Raw genomic sequence first — 21611 nt, forward strand, 5'->3', positions numbered from 1 at the left:
CATTTTTACATAGTTGTGTATATGTATATATATATATCAGATCAAGCGCTCAGACAATATTGTAATATTGCATTATCAAAACTAAAATTTGATCATTTCAATGTTTTAATGATCTGGGGGAAAAAATAAGAGGAGGCAGGAATACAAAAGGGACGGGTGGATGGATGCCCACTCCCTGCTGAATAATTGACGCGTCAAATGATCCACTGTTGAATCGAGTTTCTGCAGCACTTTACTGATTACAAATTTTGGGTAAAATTAAAATAGAATGTCCAACTTGTCTGGTCTCAATTTCGATAATTTCAGAGTCCTCCACGCACTGATGTATAACCTCATTGGCACATTTATTTCGTAATTTGAATAACATTATTTCTAATGGATTCAGTTAAAGGCGAAGATGACGAATTAAAAGATAAAACCCTTCAGGGTGGTGCTGTTTCAAGATGAAACCTGAAGCTGTATTGCCAGATTTTCTCAGATAACGTGAAGGCAGCATTTGTCCTTGTTTTCGCAGGTCTTTGCGTACGTGGGAGACGCCTGATTGTAATAAGACACTGTTGCCACTAGAGGCCAGCAGTGCTGTTTAAAATGTTGACGACGTTTTCGAATGGACCGACAGGTTCTATTATTAATGCACTGTGGGCTCTGCTCTCCGCTGATTTACACACGTGTTCTGAGACCAAAACCAAGATTTATAACCCACCCAATGTACTTCTAATCCACAACATGACATATGACCAATTAAACACAGCGTTAATGATCTAGTAATATATTGCAATTAATAAACTGTAAAGCTCAGAACAAGCGTTCTCTCAAAAAGAAAAACAAAACAAAACATTTCTATTATTTGTGTGTGTAAAATCTAATCTTATCTCATGTGACGTCACGGCTTGCAGACTGTCGCACAGTGTCAACCGGTAATGATGAGGCGAAGTTTGACTGATAAATGGACGCTTGGATTGTGAACTTCATACATCTAAACTTTAAATTTTAGACATGCATGATTCTGGCTCTGACGCGATCAACTTCTCAGTGCGCAAAGTGGTTTTGCTTCAGTATTTTAATACACCCCTCTTAGAAAGAAGTTTATATTGTCTATTAATGGGGCAGGGTTGTTGGGAAAGTGGCTTCTCCGCCACCAATAAATCTTTTCCCACACGGACTTCCCCTGTCTGTGTCCTGTGGCGAGACCCCCCTCTTCTCCCCCCTCTCCACCCTCCCAAACCCCCCGGCTCTGTGGTCCGCGTCTGTTTGAATGTCCGTGACATTAAAATGTTTTGGGAAGCCCTACACCGAGCGACCATGTGGGCGTGTTTCTCCCGGCCAAGCGCTCTCCACTCTTGTGCGAGCTCCAGAGCGCAAAACGCACTTCTTCTGGTGCGAGCGGGGAGCTCAAAAGCAAAGCAGCTCTCCGAGCCCGAGGCGCACACCGAGGGAATCCAACACCAGGGAAACCAACTTCCACCGAGCGGAAACTAAAGAGCCTCCACGCCGTCTCCCCTCCTGCCCCTCCAGCCATGGACGCACCCCGAGTCGTAACGCTGTATCTGGGCCTGCTCCTCGTTTTCCTTGGGAATATACCGTGCTTCCAGTCTGCTGCTATCATCTCCCCCTCTGCGCCGAGGAGAAACAAGGGAGCCAGGAACTCTCATCCCGACGGACAGAGGTCATCCGCGTACTTAAAAGACATTTTCGCGTCATCGCATCACGCCGCGGGCCACCACAAAGAGGAGCCGAAGGACGCTATTGTGCCGCACGACTACATGCTCTCCATATACAGGACGTACTCGGCCGCGGAGAAGCTCGGACTAAACGCGAGCTTTTTCCGCTCCTCTAAATCCGCCAACACCATCACAAGTTTTGTGGACAGAGGAACAGGTTGGTTTCAGTCCGCTGCCAGCCAGCTGCATCAGCTCACTCTCACACACTTCTGTGGCACACTTCGGTTCCTCAGCTGACTCGGTTTAACGCTCCTCTGTTGAGGTCTGATATGAAAATATGCGGGGAAACGGCAGCAATGCACAGGCAGATTAAAAAAAAAAAAGAAGAAGAGGGTACTGCGCGTTCTTTAACGCAGGTTTCAATGCAGGAAAAACTCGCCGACTTGCACTTTTACGCACCACAAAATATGACAAGTCAAAGGGGTTCCCCCCAAAAAAATGCAAAATGTGAAATGTGCAGGATGCTTCGTGCATGCAGCTCTTTTTTGGCGCACAGACGCTGCAACGTGTAGCCTTCTTCCCCTCCCCAAGTATTATTTTCTATTACCCATGAATTAACCTCGGGGTTACACGACAGTAAAACACTAATTAAGGCCCTCTCTAAATGAAGCTTGTAAATCACTGTCAGTGCAGGCTCCATTTAAATGGGAAAGTGTTTCCCCCCTCTGTTATTTGGCAAAATTCAGTAGAAAATTATGGATTTTTTTTTTAAATTTACATTTTTCCTACATTTTCAGAATGAGGCCTAAAGGCGTATAAAATCCGAATGTACGTTTATCAACAGTCGAGTGCTATTGGCCTCCCAGTGGCCAGTTTGGCCCACTCTCGGCTCTGACAAAGAGACCCGAGGGCCGTGGCGGAGCGGCTCGGTGTGAGAAGCAGGTGTTTGGGTCAGTTCACATGTGTAACCAAGCGATGTGAGCGGCCAGCGAGGACAAACACACTCTGATAAACACCAACACGTCCGGCACACACAAGAGGACATACGGCAGGTTAATCTTTTGCAGGGGGGGGGGGGGGGGGGGACTAAAAGCTATCTTTGTTTGCGCCCCTCTGCACCACCACCACCTCCTCGTCCTCCTCCACTTGCTTGCTTGAAAACGCTGCGATCCACTGCAAAAAAAAAAAAAAAAAAAAAAAAGAGAGAAAAATCACGTCATGACGAGACATTGAGTGCAGAGTGCAGGGCGGCTTCTGTTCAGCTCTCACCTACCTGTTTTGCTGCAGCGGCAGATATTTCCTAAATTTTTACGCAACATCACCGAACAACGACTATAGGGTTTAAGCTCGTTTGTTTCGCCGAACCTTTTCGAGGCTTTCAAATGGATCACAGCACTTTTTTTTCTTTTTTTTTTTGTTGTCCCACCAAGAAAACAAGGGTTTAAAGGGACTAATATAAAGGCTCGTCTGCGTGTCCGACCCCCTTGTGGTGAGAAGTGATTTGATAGGAAAAACGCTTCACTTTCTCCCGTGATTTTGATGTGATGTGTCACTGGCTCTGACCCCGAGCTGGACCCTCTGAGAGCTGCTTGGCATCGAACGGCAGATTGGAGTATTTGAACTCGGTGATCTAATTGAGTGTTCATGTCATAACATATCAAACACTGTCTATTCTCCCATAATGACCCAGCTCGGCCGCGACGGGCACGTCACCAAAGAGAGACGGCGAGAGTGGAAAGAAAATATAAATATATTATGAGAGAACACTCCCTTTGCTGTGAACTGTTCCGTATTTTTCTTTTTCCCTTTTTTCTAACATTGGAACATCCCCGTGCGACTGCCACTTTAATTACGGTAAATTATTTTTCTTCCCGTTCCTTCAGCTCAAGCGCGTTTGGTTTCTTTTGGGATTCGTCCCAGCCTCCCCAAAGTGTTACATTGCATTAACCTGCAGCGTGAACCTCAGCTAAAAACTACACACACGTTCACACGGGAGGGAGGGTTACTTTCGACGCGTAAATTAACAAGTTTTGGGGTCTTTTCTATTTTTTTACGCGCTGCCCATCCTCTCACGGGCACGTTTTTATTTTTTAAAAGAAATTGCGCGCATGCATGATCTGCAGCTATTCCGGCCTTTTGCGCGTCCTTACGCGTAAACGAGACGTGCTTATAAAGGCAGGCGCGGTGTTTCCTGGAGGTCAGAAAAGCCAAGATCAGAAAAGAATAACCCGGAATCTGAAAATTACTTTTGGCACTTGGGGTAACTCATTAAAGCGCAGATGGCGCAGCTCGGCCCCCTTCTCCCCCACCTCACAACCTCCTCCTCTCTTTCTCTAAACAGAGACATAAATTATAAAAACGTGTTTTGAATTTGTTCACGTGCAAGCAACAAGGTCAAAAGGCGCAAGCCGACATGTTATTTATTTTATGATGTTTTATTTTATTATTTTTGACCGATCAGCATTTCATCAAATTATCTACAACGGAGAAGAATACACGTTTCACAGAATAACGAACAAAGGCAAAGTCTTTGCATTTAAAAAGAAATCTGTCAACATCAATATCTGTGAATAATTCCAACAGTCTTTTCAGTCAGTCAGTCAGCCGCTCCGTGCGAGGCGCGTTTCAGGCGGAATGTTGTCGTTGGCAGCACGCTATGAAATATAAGAGGGGAAGTGCTTTAATGAGGAAGCTGGGAATTCAGAACTGTTAATTATTTGGTGAACTTGCTTTCGATTTGTTTGAGGTCTTATAAAAGAAAAAAAAAAAAAAAAAAAGAGAAGAATCTTAATGCAGACCAGACGCGCAAAGTCACCGAAGCGAGCACAAGGTTTCAATCTGATTTTACTGTTGGAGTCGGTGGGGTTCACGGAGGGAAACTGACAAGTAGCTTCAAATATCTGCCCAGAACAACTCCTACAAATTATATCACAGGAGTGTTTGGGTGTAGGCACGTCACTTTTATTTTGGAGAAGCGCGATCTGATATAAACAGAGACAACAGACTAATTCATCCTTTGCCTTTTATTTTTTTTTTTACCACCACTTAATTAATCTCAAGCAAACAACTAGGTTATTTTATTGTATTCCAAAATACAACGACAAGTTTCCATCAAAGACAGTCATTGAAGTGATTGAGATTTATACCACTGATTTACCTTTTCCTTTTGGATTAACACAGCCACATCGCAGTTGCTAATGGAAATTCGGAAAATCACTAAAACGACACATTTTTAAAAGTACAACATAAAGAAAACAGTAATGATAATTTTATACAAAAGCTTCCCCTTTTTCCCTTCTTATGTCTTTTTAAGAATCCGGAAAATTATTATTTATTCTATCCAGAAAACTACTTTTGTACAAAATATGCTGCTTTTCGCAATTTTAGACAAGCATAAATTAGCCAACTACATATTTCTATAAAAAAAATGTTTCCTGTTACTTACACTTTAATTTGCGGGCTTATTTGTACTTTTTAACGCCTTTTTCCGTGCTTTGTTCTACGCCAGTCGCCTTGACTTCATATTTCAGGCCTCTCTGGTCTCCAGCCGGAATAATGCGTTAATTGTGTATTGTTCGGATGAGTGTACAGTATGTCGCCTTTGGTCCGTTGTGTCTGGCAGAACCCGGAGGCCTTCACATCACTAGGCCCCTTGTTGTTTTTCCCCCTCTCTCCTTTTAAATCTCTCTTTGCCTTGAATCCCTGCGAGAGGTCTCACCACATCTTTAACGGCTGCTGCTGAGATTTGAGACCCTTAGAGACCCCCGAAACAAGGAAAACTTTACTTCCTCACACTGTCACGGAGCCAGGAATGAGTAATCACTCTCATTGAGTGAGAAGAGAGTTAAAGTATTTATTTATTAATTAATTAATTTATTTTTAGCGCACTGACCTTAATCAAATATTGTCTTACCTACATTTGATTGAGAAACGACATTTTTGCCATTGCCACTGAACGTGTTGATGAATATACTCAAATCTGATGCATTTAATCTGCAAAAATATATCTAGATATTTTATCTCAGCATATTAATGTTTACATCATGATATTGTGTTGCCAAAAAAGACATATAAAGATATAAATAAATGAGCCTGGGACAATTCGGTAAGATTTTCTGCCCCAAACCATCAAATGGTGGTTCATTCTAATAATCTTAGTGTTAACTGGGGCTTTCTGGTCCAGACCGAGGACATGTCAGCAGCAGTTTGTTTCAGACATGGCTGGACATTTGAAAAACAAGACGTTGAGAGTGAGAGAGAAGGCCTCTGTGGGAGAATGTGAGTCCCCCCCCCCTCACTCCCTCTGGCCCTCTGAACACTGTAAACCCTAAGTGAATCTGACTGCAATTATTTTCTTCTTTTATCCTTGCAGACGATCTTTTGCACTCTCCTCTGCGAAGACAAAAGTATCTGTTTGATGTCTCAACCCTTTCAGACAAAGAGGAGCTGGTCGGGGCGGAATTAAGGATATTTAGGAGAGCGCCGGGGGATTTGCAGACTTCCCTGCAGACGGCGGCGGGGCTGTATGACATCCAGGTCTACCCCTGCCGCTCGGACAGGCTGCTGGACTCTAGGTCCCTGGATCCGCTGGACTCCACCAAGGCCGGCTGGGAAGTTCTGGACGTGTGGGAAATGTTTAAAACGCACCATCACCCGCACCAGCAGCGCTATCAGCAGGGGGGGCAGCAGCTCTGCCTGCAGCTTCGCGTCACGCTGCGCAAGACGGGCACCGAGGTGGACCTGAGGCAGCTGGGGCTGGGCAGGAGCGGCCGGCCCCAGCGGGAGAAGGCCATCCTTGTGGCCTACACCCGATCCAAGAAGCGGGAGAACCTCTTCAACGAGATGAAGGAGAAGATCCAGTCGCGGAAGTCGGCCGCCGCCGGCGAGAGGGAGGCGGGGCCGGTGGCGCAGGACTGGGCCTCCCTGAAGGGGGCGAGGGGCGAAGGGCCGCGGCGGCGGCGGCGGACGGCGCTCAACAACCGGCACGGCAAGCGGCACGGCAAGAAGTCCAAGTCCAGGTGCAGCAAGAAGGCGCTGCACGTCAACTTCAAGGAGCTCGGTTGGGACGACTGGATCATCGCGCCGCTGGATTACGAGGCGTACCACTGCGAGGGCGTGTGCGACTTCCCCCTGCGCTCGCACCTCGAGCCGACCAACCACGCCATCATACAGACGCTCATGAACTCCATGGACCCCAACAGCACCCCGCCCAGCTGCTGCGTGCCCACCAAGCTCAGCCCCATCAGCATCCTGTACATAGACGCGGGCAACAACGTGGTGTACAAGCAGTACGAGGACATGGTGGTGGAGCAGTGCGGGTGCAGGTAGCGGCGGCGCGTGTCCGCGAAGCACGCTCCAAAAATCGGTAGTCTCTAACGGGGGTCCCCCACCCACCACCGCTCCTCCTCCCCAGAGGAAGTCCTCTCACGTTGCCACCTGCTTTTGTTTTGACGCACGATGACGCAGATTCACTGAAAAAAAAAAGGGATGCACGCAACGGCGTTACCTGCCTAATTTATTCAGACTCATTACGCCCGACAGCCCCCCCCCCTCCTCCCCCCATCCTTCCCCATAAACCTCCCCCTCCCCCGCCTTAAAAAGTGTTACGCGCCTTCTTTCCCATCCGTGCAACAAGTCATCTCTCATCAAACGGGCTTTTGTTCCCCCAGAGACCGAGACGTGTCCATATGGCACAAGGGAACAAGGGAACGGGCACAAGGCGTGATGGGAGCCCATTGAGCCCGACTGTGCACCTGTTCGTGCCGAGGGCCAGAGGACAGTGGGCTCTGCCCGTCGAGCGCTTTGTTGCAGCTCTGCCGTGTAATAATCCTGGCAACCGGGCCGGACTCCTTTCGGGTATGTGCATCCGAGGCCGTAATTGTCACTGTCCAGCTGGAGTCATTACAGGGCCCGCGCGAGCAAGTGCCTGACTCTGCAAAAGCAAATGCAAAAAAAAGAAAAAACAAAAAAGAAAAAAAAAAAAAAAACAAAAAAGAAAAAAAAGAGAGAAGGGGTGAATTTCTAATCCAAGCAAAAAAAAGAAGAAGAAAAAAAAAAACAACGCATGCGCGCACACACACACGTACACACAAATGCACGCACACTGGTCTGCAGAGGGGAGATAAGAGGGTAATGCCTTCAGGAGATTTTTCTTTCTTTTTCTTTTTTTTTTCAGACCGGTTGTGAGGCGCTTGAAAAGGCTTCATGCGCGTTTGTGGAACGAAAGGACACCGATCCAGATTTATAACTGACTGGGATCCTGTTGTAAAAAAAAAAAAAAAAAAAAAAAAGAAGAAGAAGAAGAAGAAGAAAATGAATAATAAGCACACGTAAATGAAGCGAACTTGATGTTGTTGTTGTTGTTGTTGTTGCTGAAAAGTCTGCATCTTTAAGAAATGCACTTCCACGACTGCGCCGAGGACGCGCGGTCAGCGAGGGTTCGCCCCTCTCTCCTGACGAAAATACATGGATTTTTTTTTTAAAAGACACTCGACGAAGAGACGATATTTAAATGCACATTTGCTTTGAATGCACTGCTGTTCATTATTATTTTTTATCTGTAAATATTTGTACATTGGAAAAAAACTTTACAAAGTGCAACGAATGAAGAAATGAGAAAACTGCATTTCTTTGTAAATATACAAATGCACTCAAATCGGTATAATTTCTATTCTATAATTATTTTATTATTTGTGATGTACAGAGTTTCATGATAATCATATATTTCGTACATTGATGAAAAGTAATTTAATGTGTATTCGATATTTCTTTGTTGTTGTTTTGCAGAGGTTGGAAAATACCATTATCAATGTCTACCTCATAATTGCATATAGGATCCGAGGTTTGAGGTGCATTCAGTTAGAGTGTAAAGAGCTTTTACAATGATATATAAGATCATTTATATACATATATTACTGGATAATATTCCACACCATTACTGTACAAATAAAATTCCAAACTAAGATTGCTACTTCTGATGATTAATGTACATGCTTGCATTCGGTTTATGTTGAAATCCCCGTGACTCTATACACCAACTCAGAAATAAAATAAAAATAAAAACACTGCAGGGAGTTTCTTCATGAAGTAGAAACACATAACTCTATGGACATGTTGTCAAGGGATCAATAGGGGAGCCAAACAAGAGCAAATAACCTGTTTGTTTCAAATCATGGTCTCTGAAATAGTTTCTTTTTTTTTTCTAAAATAAAAGCCTGAAGCCTTGGGAAACACATTCAAATCCTTTCTGGATGTTTTAATATGCTTTAAATCATATGTAACTGCTGAATAAAAACACAACATTTAAGATTAAACCCCTAAAGCAAGGCACACATATACATGTTAACCACATGCAAAGATGTTTTGTTTAAAATCAAAGTCAACAACACAAAAGGAGCTCATGTACCCTTCGCCTTCAGGTATTCCAGCTAATCTGCTCTTCCTCTCGGTAAACACTCCCTCATCACGGACAACAAACATCATTATTCAGTGGCTGGGGCTTGCGGCTCGCACCACAAAAGCCCAATAAACATATGGTCACCATCCAAGCAGAAGGAAATCCACTGACCAATTGTCACTGATATGGCAGGGAACGTACGGAACCATCAGCCATTTCCCAATGAATTAGCCCGCCTGGGTCAAGTTTACTTAACACTTTAATGTCTCCCAATCTGTGCATCGACATAAAAAAAAGGGGGAGACAAAAAAAAAACAAAAAAAAAACTTTGAACGAAAGGATTGCTTCCATATAGGCTGTCGACCTTGGCCTGGAAACAATTAGGAAATTGCTTTGAAATGTTATATGTTGTCCAGGCTCTTGTACAGTATCATGTCACTCCCCACATGTTTGCTAGGGGGAAACAGAGGATGCTAAGTGCACTCTTTAGCGGTTGCCACAAATGACTGACACAACAACCATCCCCCTGAGTACAACCAAATGGCCCCCCCAGGCTACGAGTCTGGAACACCGAGGCAGGAGCCGCTCACGTAAACTGTGGGAGATACGCCGCCGCGCCGCCCCCTAAACCCGCCCTCACTCCGCTGATCTTGGATTAGAAAAATCCGGCGACGTTGCACAATCAGGTCTGGATTTCTGAGCGTCATCATGGTAACATTGCAGGATAAACCTTTTTTGATTTACATTTATTTGACAAGCCCATCGGTCTGGTGGGCACTGGCCTGGAGGTGAGGCTGAATGTTCGGGGGAACAGTTAAGCGGTGATGAAAGGGAAAGGAATGCTTTGTTTACCCGCTTCAATCCCTCACTCTCAAGTTAAATGTTCCTATAAAGTTCATCACAACTGCCCTATTGTCCCTCCGCTGCACGCTGGGATGGAGAGAGAGCCGGGGAGTGGGGGTGTGGGGAGGTGGGGTGAGGAGAGTTGTGTTTATTTGAAAGCTGGACTTAATATATTTGTCCAAGCAAACCCAAGTTGGCAAAGAGATGGGCCCTTTTCATCAGAAACACAAATAGTCTTGACACCCCACATCTGCGCGCGGGGATCCGTGAGGGCGGCGTGGCCGAAGATCTACTAGGTGTTGGTATGGCTGGAAAAGCAGGGAGCCTCACCAAGATAAAACAGAAAATGTTCCTCATACTTAACCCCTCTGTTATCGCTGATGTCCTCATCAGCGGCGGGAAAGGCATAAATCACGCTGATCCCCTCGACGGCCGAGACCTCGACGCGAGCAGAAATGTGTTTAAAGGGCATTAGAGAATTTATTGAGGGGACTTAGATCCTGCGCTTTGAAACGTTGAGTGGCTTCAATTTCAATGTATAAGGGAGGCGAAGAAATAGTAGAGCATGGAGGCTGACCAAGGCCTGACTTTTTAACCGCTGCTGATAAAACCCAACAAGAACTTATTTATTTTTCAGGGGCTAATTCACTCCACACATTATTTTTTTTTTTGTTGCCTCTAGAGGGGTCCCCGCATCTCCGGTTTCCCGTTAGATCTCGCGCTTTGCAGACACTGTAGCTCCTTTCATAATAAAGTTTGACACTTTCCTTTTGCCAAGAATGCAAGTCGATTTGGGGAGGGGCTGGCCGAGCCCGACGCTGGTAGAAGTAGGGCATCGGTGGAAACCGTGTGTCTTTATTAGTGCCACTGGGAAGCGCGTGTCTCTCTCTCTGTCTGTCTCTCTCTGTCTGCGCGTCCGTCAGTCCGTACGAGTGGACAGAAGGCCGACAGCGTATGCAGATGGACCCGTGAGTGGTGCGAGGAAGCAGCAGATGCCTGAGGTGACCCCGACCGCCGCCTTTCATTGAACCACTTGCTTCGGCACAAAAGCAGGCGGCTACAAACATTAAATACACTTGCCTGCCCCTTAATTCCAGAGGTCACTTCGTTTCCCCTCCGGCCGTCATTTTCTCAAAACATGATCTGGAAAACGTGTCTTGTGTTGAGTTTTGCGAGTCGCACGCTGAGGGAGAAATCTTTTGTTGCGTTTTTTAAGTTAGAAGAAAGAAACGATTTGCCGCACTCGGTCGCTGGTGTTTACACAAAGCGCGATAATAAACCCTCGGACAGCCTTTGGTAACAAAAAACCGGGGGTGTTTCTACTGATGGGGCATCTGCCCGTGTCATCGCCATCCCTTCCTCCTATCAGAGCAGAAGGTGACGGGAAGAGAGCACTTCACCAAAGATAACCTGCTAATTGCATTAAACTCAACTCCCCAGATGAGCCTCTGAAATGTGAGAATGAAACCGGCGTGGGTTAATTGATTCTCAGAGGAAGCTTCAACGACCACAACTTTTTTTGTGTGTGTATTCAAGAAAAAAGCTTGGAGCATTACGTATTTTTTGGATTAAGTGGTAAAAAAAAAAAGCTGGCCAACTTGATAAATCTGCTCGGGGTACCTGTCCGGAGAAACTGGCTTTTGTTCTGTTTATTTTCTAAAGGAATGTCTGAGGGTGCCCTTTCACCCCTCCTCATCCATTTACTGCCCCTGGTCTATGTTACAGATGGTGACCTGGGTCCACGCCATCTCCGATCCGCAAGCACACCTTCCGATCCTCCTGCGGATCTGCGCGGGGAGGAAGACCTCTCTCGCTCTCTCTCTCGCTCTCTCTCTCTCTCTTTTTTCTTTTTTGCGCACTCGCAGTTCATCTTTTTTTATTTGGTAAGCGTCTCTCTGTGTTAGCGCGAGAGCGGCTGAATGAGCCTGAGCCAAAAGTAAATTTGCTCAGTTAACTCTCACAATGCACATGTTTGGGAGCAAGGCCAGGACGTGACCTCTTTGCCAATTCACATCCTTGCAGGCTTGTGGGGAGGAGAGGGAGGGTCAGCGGCCAACCGGAGTCGGACAATAGTGTTCACGGCTGGAGGCGGATAAATTAGACCTGAAAGCATTTCTAAGTCTAGGGAAAGACCCCCCCCCCCGCAAAAAACCCAGCAGAAAAGTTAAAATAAAGTCACACAAATATGTTGCAGATAAATTATTTGTTATTGTTCCTTTGAAGCATGCACAGTTTAAGCACACTGACTAACTGAAAGACATTTAAAGAGACCACGGTAGTTTAAAAAAAAAAAAGCAGGGGGGGTTGGTTTGGTTGTGCATTGTAAAACGAGACGTGTAGGCAAACAAACATGGGTCAGGGGCAATGAGGCAGCAAAACAGGGATCTGACGTTGCGCGGGGTGGGGCGGAGGCTTGATGGACAACTCGGCAACCTGGCAGAGGCAGAGCTTTCACTTAAAAATGGTGCCTGGCCTATCTCAAAAGGTCAGAGCCCACGAGCGCTAGCACACTACATTAATCATGAGAGGGCCGCCGCTTTACCTGTCTAGCGTTTCAGCTGTGCCGTACAGTTAACCTCAATTACGCTTGATTACAAGGTGTGGAAGACGCGAGGGGGCCCGACTTGGTTTGCTGGCCCCGAGAGATCAGCTATCAATAATGCAGTTTCAGATTGGATGCACCTCTCTGTCACTGATCGCAGAGAGGTTCAGACACGGTTCTCGGGAGTTGCGGGTTAATCATTTTATTTGTTTGGGGAAATTCCCAAGGCTGGTTCTGAAGGACTATTAGATCCATATCCTGAGAAAATCTGCGCTACGAGTATCGAGACGACGGCAAAAGATTTCACACTGCTGTCCCCACCATTTTCAGTAATTGCCCCATTATGTGCTGGTGGTGGAAGGAGCCATTATACAGATGTTTTATGACGGGGCTATTTTCATTTTGTCTTTTCTGCTGAGGCGAAAAGATTTATGGTTGCTGGGCTGTCTTCCTTTCAGGGCCAAAAACAAATTCTTTACCATCACACTCCCTAATTCATAAATATGCATATGTATTTTTTTTTTTTTAACATGCAAAACAACAGACATAAATAATGGCATTGTACTTTATGTAACCGTGCACTGTCTCTGGCCCTCCCCTCGGCGGTGCCCACAGCTGTGAGCGGAATACTTGGCAGCAGCCTTTGAACACATTTTTGACGGCCCAGTGGAACAAGGCACGCTTCCAGGACAGTTGTCAAACTGTTCCTCAAGGGGGCAGTTTGCTGGGAGAAGATCTCCTTGAATCGGAGCAGGGAGTAAAACCGAGCCTGACGCCTCGTCACCAGATGTTATCTCTCTAGAAGAAACCCCAGTAAAGAGCAAGATAAACACCACGTTTCTTTCTTCCAGAATTACTGTTATTTTTCTTTTCAAGCTTGCAGAAAGTGTTTCAATTTCTAAAGAGTCTCTCTTTAATGCCAAATAAATATTGGCCATAAATTAGTGCCTGAAAAGGGAGTCTAATTAGAGGGTTACAATGGGGTTACAACACAATAGGGACCCTGAAGTAGATGTGGCTAGACTTCCAAAGAGCCCATATACAGCAACTTTAATCTGCAAAGGCGATACTGGGTGATAGGAGTGGGTCTGTGTGTGTGTCTGTGTGTGTGTGTGTGTGTGTGTGTCACAAATAGTTTTGCTTCGGGCCACAATGTTGTCGGGTGCAGGTCTTTTAACAAACAAGGTCGGCTGAGGAACACTCATTATCAATCATTTACCACCGGAGCACAAAGAGAGCTGTGGAGACCAGATAGCCAGAGATACCCGGGGATTTGTGAGTGAAAACACCACCTCATCAAGTTACACACGCGGCCATAATTCTGACACCTCCGGCCTGCCATTGGATGATTGATTTTCTCGCCTGAGACAGGACGCTCGCCTCGGACAAGACACTTTTGTCTTCTGATCCTTCGCCATTTGACTTTTTATTGAAAATCACACGCCGCAGTTGCGGCTCATAACGGCGGCCTGGTTGAGCTGCATCAGGTAATCCGACCTCGGCGCACAACGCGGTGCTCAATGAGTGATGTACGGGCCTGCGATGGCCGAGGTTAGCTTCTGTCAATTCCCCTCAAATTCCGCTCGTGGCTCACTACGACATAAATTCTGTCGCTCCGGCACGAGGAATGGAATGAGGTTTTTGTTTGACCAGATGTAACTTTATCAGGGACTCCCTCTCCCCTGCTATTCTTGTGTCTCTTACATCCCTCCGCTCAGGCAGACACACACAAAAAAAGTGAGCTCTCACACAATATTTCTGTTTGCCGAAGTCTGACCTCTTTGTGAACTGCGGTAAAGTGAAAGGCACTTTCAGCCGAGGGGAATCGGATGGCAGTAACCATATGCCTTTCAACTGATACAAAGGTGGGAAAGGGGGAGGCCAGGGTGTGTGTGTGTGTGTGTGTGTGTGTGTGTGTGCGTTGGGTGGCGTGGGAGGAGGTGTTTCATGCTAGGGTGAAAAGGAAAGTGCCGTGCTGCGTCTTTTTGTGTTGGTAAAGTGGTGGCAGTTTAGGGTTGGGCGGTTCAGGGGAAGGAGGAGGGTTTGGTGGGGGGGTGCAGGACGGGCGGCGGTTGGCTGAATGCGGCGCTGAACTCAAGGCAACGTCCGCCGGACTGACTGTTGAGATGGAGCCCTCTTATGGATGAGTGCAATGGATAAACAGCATTCCTTTCTCTCTGTCTGACCCCTCCGCCTCCTATTTTTGTCTGCCTTTCTCGTCTTTCTCAAAGTCTGTCTATGTTAGCAAAAAGCACTTCACATCTCAGTTTGGATCTGCTGTCTGGTGTCTACTTGAGCCACTCTTCTACTGAACTCTGGCTGACCATCCGCCTCTTTAGATGTAAGAACTTTGTCAGGGCACATTCTCCTCGGGAAGATCTTGAGTTGTCACTGTGGACAAATCAGCCTCTTGTTGTCTAATCGTAGGTACAAGATTCTAAATCTTCTGTGATTAATGTATCCTTAATCTGTAGGACTTAATTTTCAGATGTAAACTATATCTAAGGAAACATATACAATTTCAACACTCAACAGCAATACATCATCCCCAAGTTTCTCAAAAACACAATCAACATCTTTGGTTTGTGCGGTTTTGTTCTTCATAAGAGACTTGATTGAGTCTTTGGAGTCGGTAACAACAGCAACAACATTAATAATCCTGTTGACGTCTGAAAGCTTCTGGCTATGTTTTTTTATGGACAATGATGTCCCTGAATGGTCTGCCTGCCCAGAGACTAAGGTCAAGGTAGGTCCAATCCAGTCCTGGTGGACAGGTAGATGGGTTTTAGCCAGACAAAGTGACTCAACAGTCCTTCAACGGTAGGTGTTGAGCTGACAACACCACCCAGTTAAATATAATAGACAAAAAGAACATCAAAAGAAATAAACAAACAAACACGAGATCCAAGGGGAATGCCAACAGCACTGAGGCATTGCTCTGAGCTGACTGTAAAAGGCAGCGATAGATGGAAGATGGTTGGCAGTAGTACACAGATCTGGTATATCAATTAAATATCTGAAACACTAAAATAAACAAAAATAACAGCTTAAGCTGGTATGTCATATGGAGTATTTCAACCCAGAAACAGAGAGTCCAGAGCCTGAGATATCTCTCCTCTTGTCTTTAAATACGGTTCAACTATACATTGAGTAGCTGAGAATAATTAAAAGTGGTTCGCAAACACAAAACAACGATACTTAAGACTTAAGTTTCAACGTTGCCAGTCATCGCCATGACAAAGGTCCTACCCAACAACACACAGCAGGTTAAAATAGTCACAGCCACAGACGTGATTCCTGCCTTCCCATGTGACTCCTTTCCTTACATGTCTTCTGTCATCCTCTGTCTGTTTTGTGTCAGTGTGATGTGGCCGTGACACAACTTCTCTCAGAGTCGTGGCTCCTGATGACCTGTTCATTCTGGTCATGTTCCCGTCTCGAGGCTTCTTGCCTCGTGACGTATGAACCCATCTCGCCGACAGACCAGCTCAAATCCACATTGCTGCCCATCACGCAAGTGCAGTATACAACATCAGTACCGATTACTAATATTAATATTCTCCCCTGTCTCAGCCGCTCCAGCCGAACTCCATTTAAAAACCTATGTATCTGTGTGTTTCATCAAATCCCTGCATCTGTCTCACCTGACAGTTTAGTCAGTGAGGTTCTGCGTGTACACTGCTCTCCAGGTAGCCGCTGTACTACACGGACAGGTGCTTCCTGTACTCTGAGTGTTGGCAAAGCACACGTGCTGTAACTCAGCCTCTGGCTGATCAGAAGTTTGACTTTGTGATTGACCTACAGCTTTTTAGTCACGGCTTGTCAACACACGTCAAAGTGAATTTGTATCATGCAAATATGTTTAAGATTCTCTCTCGACATATCAGAACACCACACAATATGTCTCCATTTGGGATCAATAAAGTATTATCCTATCTGATCTCAGTTTGCCAACATATATATCTGTATGTATATGTAGATAATATAATATAACTTCTGTTTCAAGACTTTTGACAACTGCCAAGAAAAGAAGAAAAGCAAAATCGGTCCTTTACTTCTTTCACGTGCTCCATGGACAGAAACTACTGTATGTATGACGACATTCAGTTTGCATGCAAAGTGAATGTAGTGAGGAAACTCCCAGCAAAGTGTTCACTCTGCTGTTTGAACTCGTCTTAAAATGTTGCCCACTTTCAAACATAGAAAAAGTGCAACAAAGCACCAATTTGATGAAATGCAACAATTTTACGAGATGTTTTAAACAAAGAGCTAAATCAATTCGGTGGAATCAATATAATTCATGGAAGTCAGCTGCAAGTAATTCTTGTTTTGGTTCGAGTTTACAACTGGTGCTGCTGCCTATGGTTTTGTACTGATATATACACATATTTAAAAGATTTGCAGTATGGTGGCTATACAGTCAGTAATCAGTGAGCATGGCTGCAGTAGAGATATGAATCCTGTGTATTTAGTCAGAATAGAAAACAGACAGGAAGAAGGTTTGGTCCAGAAGTGACATTAATCTGTTCCTCTTGCTGCTCTGACAGCGTAACTGTTTCCAGAGATGTCACATTGCCGCAGCATCCAAAAAGACTCTTGCGAGCACTCATCCTTTCATGTTTGATTGTGTGTCGAATATCTTACGATAAACAGACGAGGGTGGTGGTTGGAGGGAAGAGGGAGCCGGGTGGACGGGAATTGCACTCTGCTTTGCCGTCGGGTCCAGATGCGTTCGTGAAATTGGCTCTTTGTCTGCTTTGGATTGGAAGACTTGACTTCAGATCTGAGCTTTCTCTATATCTTCAGGATTGCATGGTTATTGCACTGAATCTGATTAATCCGCAGTGAACTATTCCATCCCCTCCCTTGTCACTTGTGCGCTTATTGGACTCAAAAGAACAAAAAAACAAAACCCTCCACCCTCAGACAGACACTTAGCAGATGCTCCAGGGCTGCTGTGAACCATTACGCTCAGGCGGAGCTCATCATCGTCATGAAATCGGGGGGCGCAAAGTGAAAGAGCAGGTACGCCACCCTTTCTCTCGGAGGACAATACCCGCTTCCTGTGACAATCGGACATGACTTTAGGTGACGAGTAAAAAAAAAAAAAAAAAAAAAGTCTCCATTGCTTCTCCCTACCCATTCCTTTTCGAGGCTTTGTGTCCCCGTTTGTCTGCCCCGCCGTCTCCTCCAGTGCAGCTCGAGTGTTTTGTGTCTCAACACTCTCTCAGAGAGTCATAAAATTCTTGTGGGGGGAAAACAGAGCACTTCCAGCTGAATTCTGGAGAAAAGGCAGTAAAGAGAATGTAAACTGAGGCAGGGAAAGCGGAAAAAGGGAGGAAAAAAATTATGCCCTCATAAAAATAAAATAAAAATACCAGAACAGTAGTGAAACATCTTTTTGGGGCGATTATTAAATGAAATCTCTTTGCGGATCGGCCTATTGATGGATACAGTTTCATGACAGGGCACTGTTCATTTATCTGTAAGTGCCCCAGTTTTATATATTTTACCCTTTGCGGGTCATATGAGCAAGCTGTGAATGAAAAGACGGCGTATGAAACATAAACCATATGAGGATCTTTGTCTCACTCTGCCAGTGAAACAGAAACATTGGCACGTTCTGCATGAAACCGCAACCTCTGGGGATGTGGAACAGTTATCTAAAGTCGGAATATCAATGCGGCATGTGCCGAGAGGGAGGCACAGATGCAAAGCATTTGCACATAAGCCTCAACCTCTGGGCAAGTTGGTGGTGGCCTTCTCATGGTCTGAGGACGGTGCGGTCACGGGTCTCCTGGTGAGTTTGGTATGAGCCATTAGGGAAAGAAGAAAGGGGAGGTGGAGAAGGAAGAGGAGGAGGAGGAGGGCATTCCTGATTTCCAGCCAGGCTGATCGGCGAAAGCTTGCTCCTCACCTGTCTCCACGGCGGCAATGCTCCGCGCAGCCAGCAGGGTGCCCTGTGACTGGCACATCTCGTTAGCACAGAGAGGAGGGGAACGAGAGAGGGTGAAATTGAGAAAATTAGTTTGGGAAAGCGGGGCGAGCGCTTCCTCGAGCTGAAAACCTGGGAGCCTGAGCCCAGTCAGCGGAGGAGCTGCATGAAACAAATATACATTTGTTTTAGCTTTAGCGTGCTGCCTATTAAAGAAAGCCATGTAAGATCGTGGAAGCACTTCTGGGGTAAATTCTGAGCTTCAAATCATGGCGTGTGACACACGGAATGTATCGACACCAACATTAATGCTTAATTTGCAGCTCAACAAACCGAATCAATCCTTTTCATTTACTATTTTTCGAGGCTTTTCTTGCTTCCTTTCTTTTTCTTCAAAGGGTTACAGAGAAGTTGGAATTATTTAGCAAAACAGATAAACGTGACACAAAAAACTCTTAAAATCTGTTTAGTTATTTGTTTTAGTTCACCTGCACAAGTCTAGACTGTGGGAACTAACACAATTACCTGCAGACAACACACACACAGACACACACACACTGACTGGGCTGAGTTTGAAGCTGTCCCCCCAGAGATAGTGTAATGGTTTGTCCTTGTCCGAAGACGAGAGTCCCTTGACAGCCACAATCCACAGTCAGCCATGACTCCTTGGCACGAGCTCTTGGACTCGAACCCAGCCGAGTGCATCTGTGCACAGTAAACTTTTCTGTTTTCTGTTTAGTCTGGACGAAGCATTCTGCTAAAAGTTTTTTCTTTTTCTTTTTAGTTGCCTCTTTAGGAAAGAAAAAAAAAATCACTTCCCTTTTGGGAACCTCATCCAAAAGTAGTCCAACTGCCTGGGAATGCGGAGAGCCGAGAAAAGCATTGCATCCATTAATGTGTGTCAATAAATGCATGAATTTACAGACATGTCAATTTTATGAGTCTCTGGTCAGAGTGCCAACACTTTCCACTAACGGCGACTTGGCCAAATAAAATGGCTCAACTGTTTATGATTGACTGCTCACAGGAACAACAGTTAAAGTCTGGCATACTGTTCCTGCCTACCTAGAGCAATTTAACAGTGTGTGTGTGTGTGTGTGTGTGTGTGTGTGTGTGTGTGTGTGTGTGCACGGGCACACATGCCTAATACTGTTTCGAACATCTGTTTGGAATGAGAAAGACATGAATCTTTTATATAAACACGCTGCGCAAATTCACAAGTCTCTAAACCGACTTGATAACTTTTTCCAACTGAAACATATTATCGTGAAAACCTCAAGATTTCACATTTCACATCAAAAATCACATGTGCTGTTTGCTATCATATCCTTATTATATTCGATAACAGCCCCCCCCCCACCGACCCCTTGCCGTCCCCACCTCTGCGAGGGAACCAGTGGGGCTGTTGTGGTTGGCTGTTTGCTGATTTATTACCCTTAAACACTACTGTGTGTACTTAACTTGCCCCCGAAAAAACCTAGTGGATAAAAGTTACAGCTCCTCTTCTTTCCCCTTCTTCCCCTCACACAGACCGCATTGTGCTCTCGGCCAATCACGCCGCGGGCCCGGCGATGTCATCCGAGGTGGGAACCACTGAAGGAGGGCCAAAAATGAGGGTGGGTGGGAGTTTTGCTCTTTGCCAGACACTAGGCTGAATAAATAAACCCGGAAACATTAAAAGGCCTTTTCCCCTTCACCTTTGAACTTGTGCATTAGATTGTGTAAACATACATCGAGACGTTGAGACACAGCTTGCTCTGACACTGACTGCGCTGCGCTCCAGCCTCCGACGGTCGCTCCTCCGATCTCCCTGCTCAGCCTGTGTGGGAGTGAAAATGGTCAGGGCGAAGCGGACAGAAACGATTAACGGGATACCAGTGAAGATTTATTTGTCAGCGCCGTTATTCTTTCCCAATAGAAAAAGTGCAACATGGATATGCAAGTAAAGATGAATATAAAACTTAGATTAGGGTTGTATAATAATAATTTCTGATATATATATATATAGATATATCTATATCTATATATATATATATATATATATATATATGTATATATTTTTTTTTATCAAAGAAATTACAAAAATTCAATGACAAATATTCCATTTTAAGATTAAGATCCTGATACTGGATCTGAAGAGATAATGTGCAAATGGACCATTTTAAACTTGTTTATCTTCACATTGGTGACAGTCTAACATGCAACATTGACAGATATGCTGTCTCATCCAATGGCCAAACACATTTTAGCCAAAAAAAAAAGACGCTTGGTTAGAATACTAATATGACTTTTTGTGCATTTATCCTTCAAAACGTTAGTTAACAATAAAAGAAGATGTATTAACAGCAATGACGTCTCTAACTAATATGTATTCTTATAATATAGTGTTGGCGTAAAGTTTCTCTCTGTTTCCTGATCATTGGTTTGCATGTAGCTAGTATTAACAATTGCATATGGCTGGAGGTCTTTGCTGTGAGGAAACTACTTCCCACGCAGGCGATTGGACCTCATGTAAAAATCAAGGAGCAGAGGGGAACAATTTGCTGTGACAACAGACATAGAATGTAGGAAAGGAGTCATTTGCAACAAAGGAATTGAGAAATGCCCATGTGAGCTTCAGTGAGATTTTAAATGGAGGTCATGGACATGTTTCCCCTTTTGTGTCTCAAGCAAACGTCTGCGTTTCAGCAGTGGCATGTTCAAGTAGACAGAGGATGGAGTTACCGCTGTGTACTAGCGGAGAACATCATGGGTGGGCAAAGATTAGACGGGGTTTGGTCAGTTAACACACCACACACACACACACACACACACACACACACACACACACACACACACACACACACACACAGAGGGTTGAATAAAGGCCTCTGGAGCTGGAATGCAGGTCGAGGTAAGCGTGTTTTGCTTTACAGTGCTTGTGTTAAGACACGGGGAAACAGAAATCACACTATGTGAAATCACAAAAAAATGCTGGTGAATGACTCAAATTCAAGTAGTTCATCAAGATGGTGGTATGACTACTAATGTATCTGCTAATGAGCTAATGATTCTACATACCACTGAATAGTCAGTCAGAACCCTGGTTGTACCTATCAACCCATATCTCCACAAAAACGACTGTAGTGAATTATGACATGGAGAGCAGAGGAATTTAGATATGCTTGTTTATTGTTTATTACTTGCTCTATTAAAGAACAACAGTGTAATTACATTACCAGTCAGCTGAAAATA

At 45.0% G+C, this 21611-nt stretch overlaps 1 protein-coding gene across 1 annotated transcript; it reads left to right on the top strand.

Moving 5' to 3' along the window:
• The first annotated feature begins 1302 nt into the window (after positions 1-1302).
• On the top strand, positions 1303-8623 carry gdf6a (growth differentiation factor 6a). Its single transcript, XM_076012825.1, has 2 exons — positions 1303-1878; positions 6034-8623. Exons 1-2 carry the CDS (start codon positions 1518-1520, stop codon positions 6987-6989), a joined length of 1317 nt encoding a protein of 438 aa, XP_075868940.1. The 5' UTR covers positions 1303-1517; the 3' UTR covers positions 6990-8623.
• Positions 8624-21611: the final 12988 nt, after the last annotated feature.

Source organism: Nelusetta ayraudi, unplaced genomic scaffold (genome assembly GCF_046127955.1).
Source record: "Nelusetta ayraudi isolate G7.1 ecotype Tasmania unplaced genomic scaffold, CSIRO-AGI_Nayr_v1 ptg000136l, whole genome shotgun sequence".
Classification (NCBI taxonomy): domain Eukaryota; kingdom Metazoa; phylum Chordata; class Actinopteri; order Tetraodontiformes; family Monacanthidae; genus Nelusetta; species Nelusetta ayraudi.